This window comes from Plasmodium gallinaceum (genome assembly GCF_900005855.1).
Source record: "Plasmodium gallinaceum strain 8A genome assembly, contig: PGAL8A_v1_108, whole genome shotgun sequence".
In the NCBI taxonomy this organism is placed as follows: Eukaryota; Apicomplexa; class Aconoidasida; order Haemosporida; family Plasmodiidae; genus Plasmodium; species Plasmodium gallinaceum.
In genome coordinates this window covers 513,402-527,212 of record NW_021628228.1, presented here as the reverse complement: position 1 = coordinate 527,212, position 13,811 = coordinate 513,402, and the positions used below count along the sequence as shown (strand labels likewise).

The 13,811-nt window shown below is 18.0% G+C and overlaps 5 protein-coding genes across 5 annotated transcripts; 2 read left to right on the top strand and 3 right to left on the bottom strand.

Annotated features, from left to right (window-relative positions):
• Nucleotides 1-345: 345 nt before the first annotated feature.
• Nucleotides 346-3,363, bottom strand: PGAL8A_00391600 (conserved Plasmodium protein, unknown function; the record flags this gene model as incomplete). The annotated part of the gene is made up of 1 exon (XM_028670263.1): nucleotides 346-3,363. One exon carries the CDS (start codon nucleotides 3,361-3,363, stop codon nucleotides 346-348), a length of 3,018 nt encoding a protein of 1,005 aa, XP_028527033.1.
• A 1,053-nt stretch (nucleotides 3,364-4,416) lies between these two features.
• METAP1b (methionine aminopeptidase 1b, putative) lies at nucleotides 4,417-6,012 on the bottom strand (the record flags this gene model as incomplete). The annotated part of the gene is made up of 1 exon (XM_028670262.1): nucleotides 4,417-6,012. The coding sequence occupies one exon, from the start codon at nucleotides 6,010-6,012 to the stop codon at nucleotides 4,417-4,419; it is 1,596 nt and encodes a 531-aa protein (XP_028527032.1).
• Nucleotides 6,013-7,333: 1,321 nt separating this feature from the next.
• Nucleotides 7,334-9,269, top strand: PGAL8A_00391400 (cysteine--tRNA ligase, putative; the record flags this gene model as incomplete). The annotated part of the gene is made up of 2 exons (XM_028670261.1): nucleotides 7,334-7,450; nucleotides 7,614-9,269. 2 exons carry the CDS (start codon nucleotides 7,334-7,336, stop codon nucleotides 9,267-9,269), a joined length of 1,773 nt encoding a protein of 590 aa, XP_028527031.1.
• Nucleotides 9,270-10,275: 1,006 nt separating this feature from the next.
• On the top strand, nucleotides 10,276-11,427 carry PGAL8A_00391300 (conserved protein, unknown function; the record flags this gene model as incomplete). Its single annotated transcript, XM_028670260.1, has 1 exon — nucleotides 10,276-11,427. One exon carries the CDS (start codon nucleotides 10,276-10,278, stop codon nucleotides 11,425-11,427), a length of 1,152 nt encoding a protein of 383 aa, XP_028527030.1.
• A 1,073-nt stretch (nucleotides 11,428-12,500) lies between these two features.
• PGAL8A_00391200 (FAD synthetase, putative) lies at nucleotides 12,501-13,490 on the bottom strand (the record flags this gene model as incomplete). The annotated part of the gene is made up of 1 exon (XM_028670259.1): nucleotides 12,501-13,490. The coding sequence occupies one exon, from the start codon at nucleotides 13,488-13,490 to the stop codon at nucleotides 12,501-12,503; it is 990 nt and encodes a 329-aa protein (XP_028527029.1).
• Between the last annotated feature and the right edge of the window lie 321 nt (nucleotides 13,491-13,811).

The following is a 13,811-nucleotide window of genomic DNA, read 5'->3' as shown; positions in this document are numbered from 1 at the left end:
TAAAAAAAAAAAAAAAATCAAATAATGTTAATGTAAAAAAAAAAAAAAAAAAAGAATTTATAAATAAAAAAATTCTTTTATATACCTAATCTTATATTAGTTTTTATAAGCATAAATTTAATAAATGTTTTTGATATAAATACTTTAAAAAATTTTTATATTTAAATACTCTTAGCATAAATATATTTATTATTAATATAAAAAATAGTATATAAACTTATTTTTTTTTTTTTTTTTTTTTGAACATTTTTATTTATATTATTATTTTATTATATATTACCTCTTTTATTATGTTACTAAAATTAAATGATACAGGAAAAATAAAAAAAAAAAAAAATTAATAAATTAATCATCTAATATAATGACATCATTATTACTTATTTTATTTAATTCATTAGGCTTATGAAAAAATTCGGATGAAAAAAACCCTTCTGTTAAATCTATTAATTCATTATTATTTTTTAAATTTCCACAATTTTTGCTTTTATTACTTTCATTGAATTCATTTTTTTTTTTTAATTCATCTGAATTATTACTAATAATACTTATTTGTTGAGTTTTATAAATATTTTGAAGGTTTCGATCAGTTTGTTCCAAATCAACTGTGTTATGGTAAAATTCGTTTTTTTTGTTATAAGAATTCTTAATGTATTCAGAATTATTTCTATCAATTAAATTATTACGACACATACTATCCTGTTTTTGGTTATATAAAGGGGAATTTGTTCTTTCAAATTGTCTTTCTTTGGAATTTATTGAATTATTATTTATTTCTTTTGTAAAAATATTTATTTCTGTTTTTTCAATATATATATTTTTATCATCCTTTTCTGTGCCATTTTTCGTATAATTATTATACATTTGGATTACATTATTTGTTTCATTAAAATTATTTGTACTTTCATTATCTTTATTATTTGTGTTCTCTATGTTTCCATGATGATCATAATTTTTTATATTCAATCTATTATTCAATTTATGATGATTCTGTTCATTTCTTTCATTACTACAACTTATATAATTTATTTCTTCACATATCTGCTTAGAAGTACTTGTAATATTATAATATTTGTTCCAACAGTTATTATCATATTTTCTCGTATAATTATTTTCGTAATTGTTAGAGTAACTATTATTATTTTTTCTAGAATGGTTATTAACACAAGCACTCGAATGGTTATCGTATTTTCTTGAATAATTATCACTGTATCTATTAGAGTAATTATTATTATGATCTGTTAAGTTATTATTACTATCATATTTGTTATAGTAATCATTCCTATCATATTTTCTAAAATAATCATTATCACATATTTTATAATAATTATCATTGCATTTGTTAAAATAATTACTATCATAATTTAATGAATAATTATTATCATACTTTCTAAAATTATTATTACTATTATATTTGTTAAAATAATCATTATTATTCTTGATAGAAAAGTCATTATCATATTTGTTAGAATAATCACTATTATACTTAATATAAAATTCATTATCATTATTATTAAAATAATCATTACTATGTTTCCTAATATTTTTATTAATATCGTATTTTTCAGAATAATAATTATCACATTTGTTATAATATTCAACATCATGTTTGTCTGGATAATTACTATCATATTTTCTAGAATAATCATTACTGCATTTTCTAGGATAGTTATCATTATCGTATTTGTTAGTATGATCACTATTATATTTGTTAGAATAATCATTATCATATTTATTAAGATAAACATTATTATAATATTTGTTAGAATAATAATTATCATATTTATTAGGATAATCATTATCATATTTTTTCAAATAATCGTTATCATTTTTTCCAGAATAATTATTATTATTATCATATTTGTTAGAATAATAATTATCATTTTTTCTAAAATAATCATTATCATTTTTTCTAAAATAATCACTGTCATTTTTTCTAAAATAATCACTATCATTTTTTCTAAAATAATCACTGTCATTTTTTCTAAAATAATCATTATCATTTTTTCTAAAATAATCATTATCATTTTTTCTAGAATAATCATTATCATTTTTTCTAAAATAATCACTATCATTTTTTCTAAAATAATCATTATCATTTTTTCTAAAATAATCATTATCATTTTTTCTAAAATAATCATTATCATTTTTTCTAAAATAATTATTATTATCAAATTTATTCGAATAGTAATTATTTTCTTTACTGTTAAGATTATTATTTTTATTGATAGCAGTATTATCATTAGTATTAATAAAGCTATCTGTATTATTAAAATTATTATTATTTTTATTAATATTATGATCACTACTTTCAATGTTACAATTGTTTTCATTATAATAGTTACTCCTATAATTTTCTATATTATTTTTTCTTTTAATGAAATAGTCGTCTTCGTGCTTATTTATAATTTCATTACTTAAAGTGTTATAACTATTCTTATTATTCTCATTATAATGAATAATGGTATTTTTATAATTTAATTTCATACTGTTTTCATTTTTGAAACTTTTTTTATATTCATCTTTATTATTATATTTATCTGTATTATAATTTTTTCCCATTGAATCACATGTATTTTCATTTAGGTTATTTTCAAAAGTATTAGATTTACTTTTTATGTATTCATATTCATTATAATTATCCTCTAAATTTATAATTTTATATTCTCCTTTTATTTCATCTTCTTGAGCTTCTTTATCGTCTAAAAAAGATTCTGATATTGTATGACCTTTAAATAATATAAATGTTTGATTTTTTTTTAATAATAATACTCCTCGTTTAATAATAGGATTATTATATAAGATAATTTTAGGATATATATATTTATTATTTTCTAAATAATTAAAATTCTCATTATATTCATGTTCATATGCATAAATAAAACTTTCTCCATCAAATAGTAAAAAACGATAAACTCTTTTATATTTGTTACTTTTTATATAATTATTATCCTTTTTAGATTCGAAGTATAGCTTTGTATTTTTTTTTTTTTTTTTACTTGTTTTACCCTTTATATCAGGATCATATTTTTCGTCCATATCTGAATCTGTTTGTAGTTCTTTTAATTCGTCATTTTCTTTTTCATCCTCTTCAGTAAAATTTTCATATTTGTGCATTCGTTCACTAATATTAACATAATCAACAATTTCAAAAATATTTATTCCACTTAAATAATGTTCATTTATATTCAAAATATTTTTTGGTAAACATCCGAATGGCCTTGAATAAGTAAAAGGATTAATTACAAAATGTTCATATAGCTCTTTATCATTTACATCTTTTTCGTAATTAAAATTTTTTCTATATTGCTTTAAAAAGTTATCATAGTTTAGTTTGATTACATTATTTTTTATTAACTTTTTCATTATTAATGTTCATTTTTTTTCTTTTTTTTTGAATCTCTGCATTTTAAAAGAATATTTCATAATTATTTCTTCATGTGAATAATTTTCTATACATCAAAAAAAAAAAGTTAAAATTTTATGTATATCTATGTATAGAGTTGTTTATCTTTTTAATTTTCTTTATTTTATTTTATTTCATTTTTTTATTTATTTATTTTTATTTTTTTTATTTTTTTTTTTTTTTTTTTGTGTTCGATGTAAATGTATATAATTTTAAAAAATTTATTTCTACTAATTGAAATAGAATGTATTATATATTTAAAGTAATGATTATTCTAAAAATATTAAGTTCAAAATGAATATTTTTATTTCATATATATTTGATTTTATACTTTATAAAAATTTGTAATATGGTTGCATAACTTATGATTAATGCTATAAAAAAAAAATATATTAATATTTTAACTTTTTTTTTTTTTATATATTGAAATTGTTTTTTAAATTTGAATTGTTAAAAAATTATTTGTATAATTATAATTTATTGTTATTTTTATAAAATACAAAATATACTAAATAAAACTATTTATAAAAATATTAAAAGCTAAGAGAATTATAAAATTCACAGTTTATATGTATATGGAATTAAATAACAAAAGTTATATATAATTTGAATAAAAAATAAAAATTTGTTCAAGTCATAAAGGAATATAAATAAATTAATTCAATTATATTCATTTATTAGGCATTTTTTCATATATTTTTTTTTAAATATATTTTAAAAGTATATGTAATAAAAAAAAAAAAAAAAAGTAATAACAATATTAATGATATAATATATATATATATATATATTTATAAAAACTTGAATTAAATTAACATAAAAAATTATTATATTATTTTTTTAAGATACATGAAGAAATAAAAAGAAAATAATACAAATAGACATAATAACAAAGTAAAAGTTTTATTTGGAAAAAATTAAATATACATTAATTATTTGTTTATAAAATTTTATCAATTTATGAATTTTTTATTTTATAAATTTATATAAACTTCAATTTGTATTTATATCTCCTAGGTGTAATATAAATGATCTTTTGTATCAAAACCTAAACTAGGAGAATCTTTTGTTCTCTTTGTTAAAATTTCTACTCCTTTTTCTGTAATTAATAAAGTATGCTCAAATTGAGCTGATAATTTTCCATCAGAAGTAGCACTTGTCCATTTATCTGGCCATAAAATATCGCTATAATGTCCTTGATTAATCATAGGCTCAATTGTAAAAATATGTCCAGGTTTCATTATACCTACAGCTTTATTTTTTTTAAAATGTGGGATAGTAGGATTTGTATGAAAAAGTTTTCCTACTCCATGTCCAGAATAAGATCGAACTACTGAAAAATTTTTTTTTGATACATATGCATCTATTATGTTACCAATGTTTTTATATAACATTCCTGGTTTACATTTTTTAATTGCTTCCATTAATGAAAAATAACAAGTTTCTACTAATTCTTTTGCTTCTTTTGATATTTCATTTATATCACCAACAAAAAAAGTTTCATTCAAATCTGCATGAACTCCTTTATAAAACACACTTATATCTATATTTACAATATCTCCAGTTTTTAATGGTCTATAATCAGGTATACCATGACAAACAATTTCATTAACTGATGTACAACAAGATTTTGGAAATTTATAATAATTTAATGTAGATGGATATGCATTATTATTAATTATAAAATTATGAACCTTTTTATCTATTTCATCTGTTGTTACTCCTGGGTAAACTAATGAATGAGCATAATCTAATGCTTTTCTTCCTAATATACAAGCTTCTTTTATTCTTTCTATTTCTTCCTCATTATTTATATAAATATCACTTTTTCTTTTATATATTAATTCAGAATGGGGTATAGAACTTATTGCATAGTCAGGTCGTTCTATATGTTGAGGAACTTCGTTAATTTCAGATATAGGCCATGGTCTTACATCACCTGTAAATTTAAAATCAATAAAATTTTTTAAATGATTATCATATCTCCAATATTTCATATTATTAGGATCGTAATATGTTGGAGATAACTTTTTCTTAACTATTGACATGAAATTATCTTTTTCATTATTTTGGATATTTTCATGAATAATTTGATGCTCTTTCCATGAATTTTTAAAGCATTCTTGACTACAAAAATAACTATTTAAATTATTTTTTAAACATATAGGACAACTTAATTTTTTACTTAAAATTTTCTTACATCCATTACATAAATCATCATTTTTTTTATTGTTCAATTTAATGGAAGCATTATTAGAATCATCTTTATTATTATTAATATTACCATCCTTCTGTTCATTAACTGTATTATCACCATTAATGATATTTAAATTTTCATGAATTTTATTTTGATTACTAAAATTTTCATTGGTGTCACCAAAAGAATTTTTATCGCTACTTTTTTTCTTTTCTTTCTCAAATTTCATGTCATTTAAATTATTTTGACAATTTGAGAAATTTTCATCTATATTTATTTTTAAATTTTCAATTTTTTTTTTTACATATTCATAATCTTCCATGCTTGTATTATGTTTATTTTCACCTTCATTTTCTTTATCTTTCTTATTTTCTTGAGAATTTCTATTTTTTTCTTCTATCTCAATACTCATTTTTGTAACATTTCAAAAAGAAACATTTTATACAAAAAAAATAAACAAAGTTATAAACTATTTAAAGTCAGTTAAAAATTAATAAATAAAAATATCTATATAAAGAACTCTTTCTTTTATACTGTTCATTAATTATAAAAAAGATTGAAATTAAAAATTAAAAAAAATAAAATAAAAATTATATAAATTTAAATATATATTAATGTAAATATGCATATATTAATTCATAGATTATTTTTATTAAATGAATCTCCTGATCAATAATTTTTTTTTTTTTCCTTCTTAATATATATATAGTTTTATAAAAAAAAAAAAAATAAGCCTTAAAAATTATAATGTTGCTTTTTGTTAAAATATAGAATTTTTTTTTTTACTATTTACATAAAAATACTGATATACATGTATATATTTATGTGGTATAAATGTAAATGAAACTATTTATTTTTATATATATTTTTATTATAATTTTAGATAAAAATAATCCTTTTGCTTCCATAAGATATAATAGGACAATTTTATCAAAACAAGAATATTTAAAAATTGTTTGCAAAACAAACATAACTAAAAAGGGAATGTTTTTTTTACCTAAAACATTTTTTAATAAAAATAATATTTTTCTTACCAGTATAAATTAAAAAATATTAAATTGAAAAATTTAATAAAAACATATATATATATATATTATATAATATGTCAATGAAAAACTGTGTTTTATAAATATCATTTTTTGTTTGTACATGCTATTTTATTATTTCATCATACTTGTGACTCTTTTTTTTTTTTTCTTAATAGAATAAAAGTTGAATTAAATATTTTGACTTGTTTCCTTGTGTTTATATTTTCTTTGTTTTTTTATGTTTGATAATCTTTTTGTACATATTAGAGTATTTGTTTTTTTTTTTTTTTTTTTATTTATACTTTTGTGTAAATTAGTGAAACTCGTTTATTTGCTTTTTCATTATCAAGTAATTATTAGTATATAAAACTTGGTGATTCTTTTTAGTATAGATATAAATAAATTTAAAAATTCTTTTATATATTTATATAAACATATATTAGTACTTATAATTATACATACATTTTATTGTAATCATGAGAGATAAAAACTTAAAGTTTTATAAAAAAAAATTTTATACATAAATACATTAGCTAAATTAATAAAAAGTAATGTATATAGTAAATATAATTATAAATTTATAAATCTACAAAGTATAATTATAAAATAATATATTTAAATAAACATATTTTGAAAAAATTTTTTTTTTCTCTATATATATTTTAATTAGATAAAGACATTATAAAAAAATTATTTCACTCAAAAATGGAAGCTATTAACAAGTTGCCAAAATGGAATATGCCATCAAAGGAAGGAAAAAAAACAACAAATTTATATGTAAATAATTCTTTAACTCATAGCAAAGTAGAATTTATCCCACAAGTAAACTTTATAAATATTTAAATGTAGTGTATTTTTATAGATATATAAATTCATCTATTTTTATTATATATATATTTTTTAAAAAATACTTTTTAGAAAAAATAGAAGTTTATTTATTTATTCATTTCTTTTTTTTTTTTTTTTTTTTTTTTTTTTTTTATAGGAAGGCAATAAAATTAAATGGTATGCTTGTGGGCCAACTGTATATGATGCAGCTCATTTAGGTCATGCAAGAACATACATAAGTTTTGATATAATAAGAAGAATATTAGTGAATTATTTTAAGTATGATGTTTTTATGGTTATAAACATAACAGATATTGATGATAAAATAATTAAAAGGAGTGAAGAAGAAAAAATTGGTTTTAGTGAATTAGCGAGAAAATGGGAATATGAATTTTGGGAAGATATGAAACGCTTGAATGTGCTTTTACCAACAGCAATAACAAGAGTAAGTGAATATGTAGATGATATTATAAAATATATAGAAAAAATAATTGAAAATAAATATGCTTATGTTAGTGAAGGTAGTGTTTATTTTGATATTGAGGAATTTAAAAAAAAAGAAAATCATTTTTATGCACGAATGGAACCATCATCTGTTAAAGATGAGAATAGAATATTAGAAGGAGAAGGAGATTTAGGAATGATTTCAAAAAAAAAAAAGAATTCATATGATTTTGCCTTATGGAAATCATCTAAACCTAACGAACCTTATTGGGATTCTCCATGGGGTAAGGGTAGACCTGGATGGCATATTGAATGTTCTACAATGGCTAGTAATATTTTAGGAAAAGTTGTAGATATTCATAGTGGTGGTATTGATTTAAGATTTCCTCATCATGATAATGAATTAGCACAAAGTGAAGCTTTTTTTGATCATAATCAATGGGTAAATTATTTTTTACATTCCGGTCATTTACATATTGAAGGTTTAAAAATGTCTAAATCGTTAAAAAATTTTATTACTATAAAAAGCATTTTATCAAAATACACATCCAATCAAATTAGAATTCTCTTTCTTCTTAATAAGTGGGATAATTTTATGAATTACAGTCCTAATGGAGAAAGTATGATTCAATGCATAGAAATTGATAAATTTTTCATAAACTTTTTTGCTTTAATTGATATGAAAATAAAAAATTTTGATTTAAATAATAGTAATCTATATTGGAATAACGTAGATACAGAACTAAACAATTTATTTAGATTAACTAAGAACAAAATTCATGAGTATTTACTCGATAATTTTAACACCCCAGATGCTATATTAGCAATTCAAAAATTAATAACAGAAATTAATGTTTATTTAAAAAATGAAAAAACTCAAATTGGACTATTACTAGAAATGAAGCACTATATTAACTTTATTCTTACTACATTTGGTTTAGTTTATGATGATTCTCAAAAAGCCAAATATGAAAAATTTGATCAACTTTTGCAAACATTGGGTTCTTATAGAAGAAATATTAGAATAAATTTACAAAGTAATGCAAAATCAATTAGAAAAATTTTAAAGGAAAAAAATACAAAAAAGGAATCAGATAAAAATGATACTGAAAATGAACATTTATACACTGATTTTATAAACACTGTTAAGTCTAATAATGAAAATATGTTAAAGGAATGTGATTTATTAAGAGATCAACATCTATTGAAAATGGGAATTTTAATTGATGATAGACCCGATAATGAATTTGTCATCAAGCTTTTAGATGATAATGAATTACAGCAAGAAATAAATAAAAGAAATCAAGAAATGAATAAAAAAAAAATAAATGAACAAAAAAAAAATAATAAAAATGAAAAAAGAGAATAAAAATTTTAATAAAAATCAAAAACAAAAAAAAAAAAAAAAGTGAACAGTACTCATTAGGAATTTAATTAAAAATAAATTATCTTTTCATAAATATATACCTTTTTATATGTGTATATATTTTTCTCATCTATTAGAATAAAATAGAAACATAGAAATATAGAAATACATGATAAAGTTTATTTTGAAATCATATGTTGCAATACTACAAAATTTAAAAATATTTATATTGGTATAAAATTTTCACATAAATGTTTACGTATTTTTTTCACTTTTTATTTATACAAATAAAACAAAAAAAAAAAAAAAAAAAAAATTTATATATATATATGCATATATATATTCATTAATAAAAATTAAACGAAAATTATAAATTAAAAGTAAAAATATGAACTTAAATTTATATATATACACTTTTTTTGTGGGAAGGAATATATTTATTTTAATAAATACTTCAAAATAATTTTTATTTTTACAAAAATATAACATATTTTGCTATTTTTTTAAAAATAAAATTTTTTTTTATTATGTAGTATTTTATGGTTATATAAATTTTATTTTTCTGTATTTATTTAAAATTTTATAAAATAAATGAAAAAAAAAATGCTGATATAAAATTTTTTTAAACTAAAAATTTAGTTCTTAAATCTTATAAAATTTCAAGAATAATCATAAAATGAATTATTCATTTATCAATTTTTTAAAAATTATGAAAAAAATAAAATTAAATAAAGTATAATAAAATAAAATAAATATAAATTAAAATAAAAATAATTATGAAATATTATACATTTTTCAATTATATTTTGTCGAAAATTTTTTCTTTGAAATTATGACAGATATATAAGCCTTTTTCATTTTGAAATTATTTGACAGAAAAAATGTAACTTGTTTTCATTTTGTAGTTATTTAAAAAAGGGAAATTTTTCCTGATACTTAATGAAAAAATATACAATATAAAACAAAAATTTTTTTCATATATTTTTATTTTTTTATTTTATTTTGTAAAATGGCTGAAAGAAAAGTTTTGAATAAGTATATACCTCCTGACTTTGATCCTGATAAATTAATAGAAAGCAAAAAATTATTAAAAAAGATAGAAAAGAGAAAAAATAAAAATAAAAATAAAAATAAAAAAAAATTACTAAATATAAGAATGATGTATCCATTTACCTTAAAATGTAATAAATGTAATAGCTTTACATATGTTGGTACTAAATTTAATTCAAGAGTAGAAAAATTAAAAGATGAAAATTATTTGAATATTCCAATATGGAAATTTTATGGAAAATGTCAAGATTGTAAAAATGAGATTATTTTTAAAACTGACCCCAAAAATGGGGATTATTTACTTATATCTGGAGGTGTGAGAACATATGACGCTCATAAAGAACAAGAATTAGCTGATGATTTTTATAGATCCAATAACAATGCTGGTGAAGAAGATAAAATTAAAAATACTGAAAAAGAATCATACAATGCTCTATTAGAGCTAAAAAGAAATGAACAATTAGAAGAATTACAAAATATGAACAAAAGACATATAGATAAATTTAATAGTATAAATAAAGCATTATCGCATTTATATGAAAAAAGTGAAAATGAGAATAATGAAAATAAATTTTACATGAACTATTTAGACTCAGAAGATGAAAAAGCTTTTTTTAATTTACTCAATAAAAATAGAACATTCACAGAGGATGCTAATGAAAGAATAAATAAAGATCAAGGAATTATATCTAATACATATAAAGGTGAAAATAATAATCTAGTTGTAGAAGAAGAAATGGAGGAAGAAGTAGATGAAGAAACATTAAAAAATGATTTAATAATTAAAAATGAAGAAAAATTACAAGATATTAACGAAATAAAAAAAAATGAAGAATTTTTAAAAGAAAATGTCCATAATAATCTAGAAGAAACTAAAAAATTAAACAAAAAAAATAAAATAAACAATAATAATATTATAAAATTTAACAAAGATGATTCTGAATATAATGATAGCGTAAATAATAACCATAATATATCAAATTTAAAAAATAATATATTTAAAAAAAAAAATTTGGAAACTGGTTACAATTTTATCATTAAAAAAAAAGAAAATTTATCAGATATTTTTAATGAATATAATTCAGATAATACAGATGATTTAAAAAATTAAATTTAAAAAAAAAAAAAATAAAAAGGAAATAATAAATATATACTCCTTTGTTATATATACGCATTAAAAATGGTTTCTCTTAATTTTGTTTTGTTTTAACACATAATTTTTTTACTGTATTTTTATTATTTAAATTAAAATGTACCTACCTATTTTTATTGTTTATAAATACTTTTTCTATCTTTTGTTTTTTATAGTAACTAAATTTTATTTTTATAATAAATTTATGCTTAATAAAATGTTAATTTTTTTTTTTTTTTTTTCATATTTTTCTGTAAAATACATTAAATATCTTTATTTTTTTTTTTTCTTCATCGAGTGAAATACAAATAAAAATAAAAGGTAAATTTTATTTTAATTTAATTTGTATATATGAACAATTAATTTTTTTTTTCTTTTTAACATATGCTCTACTGAAATAATTAAATAATAAAAAATTATATACATATATATATATATAGAAATATTTCCTATAATTTGAATTTTATTTTCTTTTTTCTTACAAATATTTAAATAATCAAAAAGATAAAACATTTTTTTTGTAAAAAGTAATAAAGAAAATTCAAGACAGAAACTTATTAGCAAATAAGAAAATATCTAAAGGATATTATTAATTAAAAATTATTTTAATAAAATAAAAATATTTTAACAAATATATATTAATTTTTATTAGTAAAAAAAATAAAGAAGAAAAAATGTTTCCTTAAATATAAAATTTTATTTATTAAAATAGTTCAATAAAATAAAAAAAAATTACAAATAATTTAAAAGAAAAAAAGTATAATGTATAAGAGATGCAGTAAATTGTATTTCAATTTAGCAAGGATAAAAAAAAATTAAATTAAATTACATAAAACTTAAAAATATAGAATTTTTTTTTCGATTTAATTAAAAAAAAAATTAATAATAAAAATAATGAATACGAAGACATATTTTTTTTTACTTCTACACATTTTTTTTTTTTTTTTTTTTTTTGGTATTTAAAATTGAAATAAATTTGTTTCTTTGTTTTAAAAGAAAAAAAAAAAATTTTTAGTATTCTATTTTTTAGTATTTTGTAAAACATTTTTAATTTATTTTTCTTTAGTTGATACTCTATTATATCTTTCATAATCCCAATTTTTTAGAAAATATGCAGGTAAATAGCAATCGTTGCATTTTAGAAATTCATTTTTTACTGTATCATTCATTGAACCAATAGATGAGTATCCGTGATTATATAAAATACAATAATTAAATTTAAAATATAAAATAAAAGTCCAAATAGCTCCGTAAGTCCAATAAAAAATTGGATTTAAATATAAATATGGTGGAAAATTCCTTGAACTAATATTTAAAATGTGTAATTTTTCACTATAAGAATCATTATACCTTGTTCCATTAATAAATGCTATAGTAGGATAAAATGAAACAGGATCTATATTTGGTATTTTTACTTGATTTAAAAAATCATTTTCATACATTTTATGAAAATTTTCTATAAAATGAGTTACACCATTTTTCCATGTTCCTTTTATTATAATAATATTAAAATCATGCATATATGCACATTCATTTATAAACTGATATACTTCTGGGAACTCATTAATTTCATCTTTAAAATAAATTAAATTGGGCTTTTTTCTTTTTCCTTTTATATCCTTTATATATCTTGCATAAGCACATCTAAATAAATGTAAAGTCACAACTGCATCTTTTCCTCCATTAAAAGATAAAAAAACATTTTTCTTACAAAGACGAAAGATATCATAAATGTAATCAATTGCTTCCATTATATCTTCAGATAATTCTATTGCTTTTTTTTTTAAATTTACTTCGTCTTTGTAATAATTTATTACATCATAATTATACATACTCGGTTTTATTATATTATTATTTCCTCCTCTTATATTACTCTTTACTTCATTATCATCTTTTAATATATTAGGATTACTTATCTCTTTATTACAATCTTTTATTTTATTGGCCTCTTTCATATGTTCATAATATAACTTTTCTATTTTTTCATAGAACTTCAATGAGTTCGAATAATCATTCCATTCTTCATTGTCTTCAATATCCATTATTCAATTTTTCATAAAATTTAAATTTTATTTTTCAAATTTTTTCAAAACTTTTTTTTAAATCATATTTTTAATAATTCAAACAAAAAAAAAAAAAAAAAATGAAAAAAAAAAAATAATAAATAAAAAAAAAAAGATTAAAATTTATATAAGTAAAATTATAAGTAATTAAAAAAAAAAAAAAAATTTAGAAATTAAAAAAGGAAAAGCTAAAAAAGTAAAAAAAAAAATTTTAAATTAAGTAACAAATGAATTCATTAAAAATATCACAAAAAATACATGAATTTATTTATATAGTAATATAAAAACAATGATATCAAA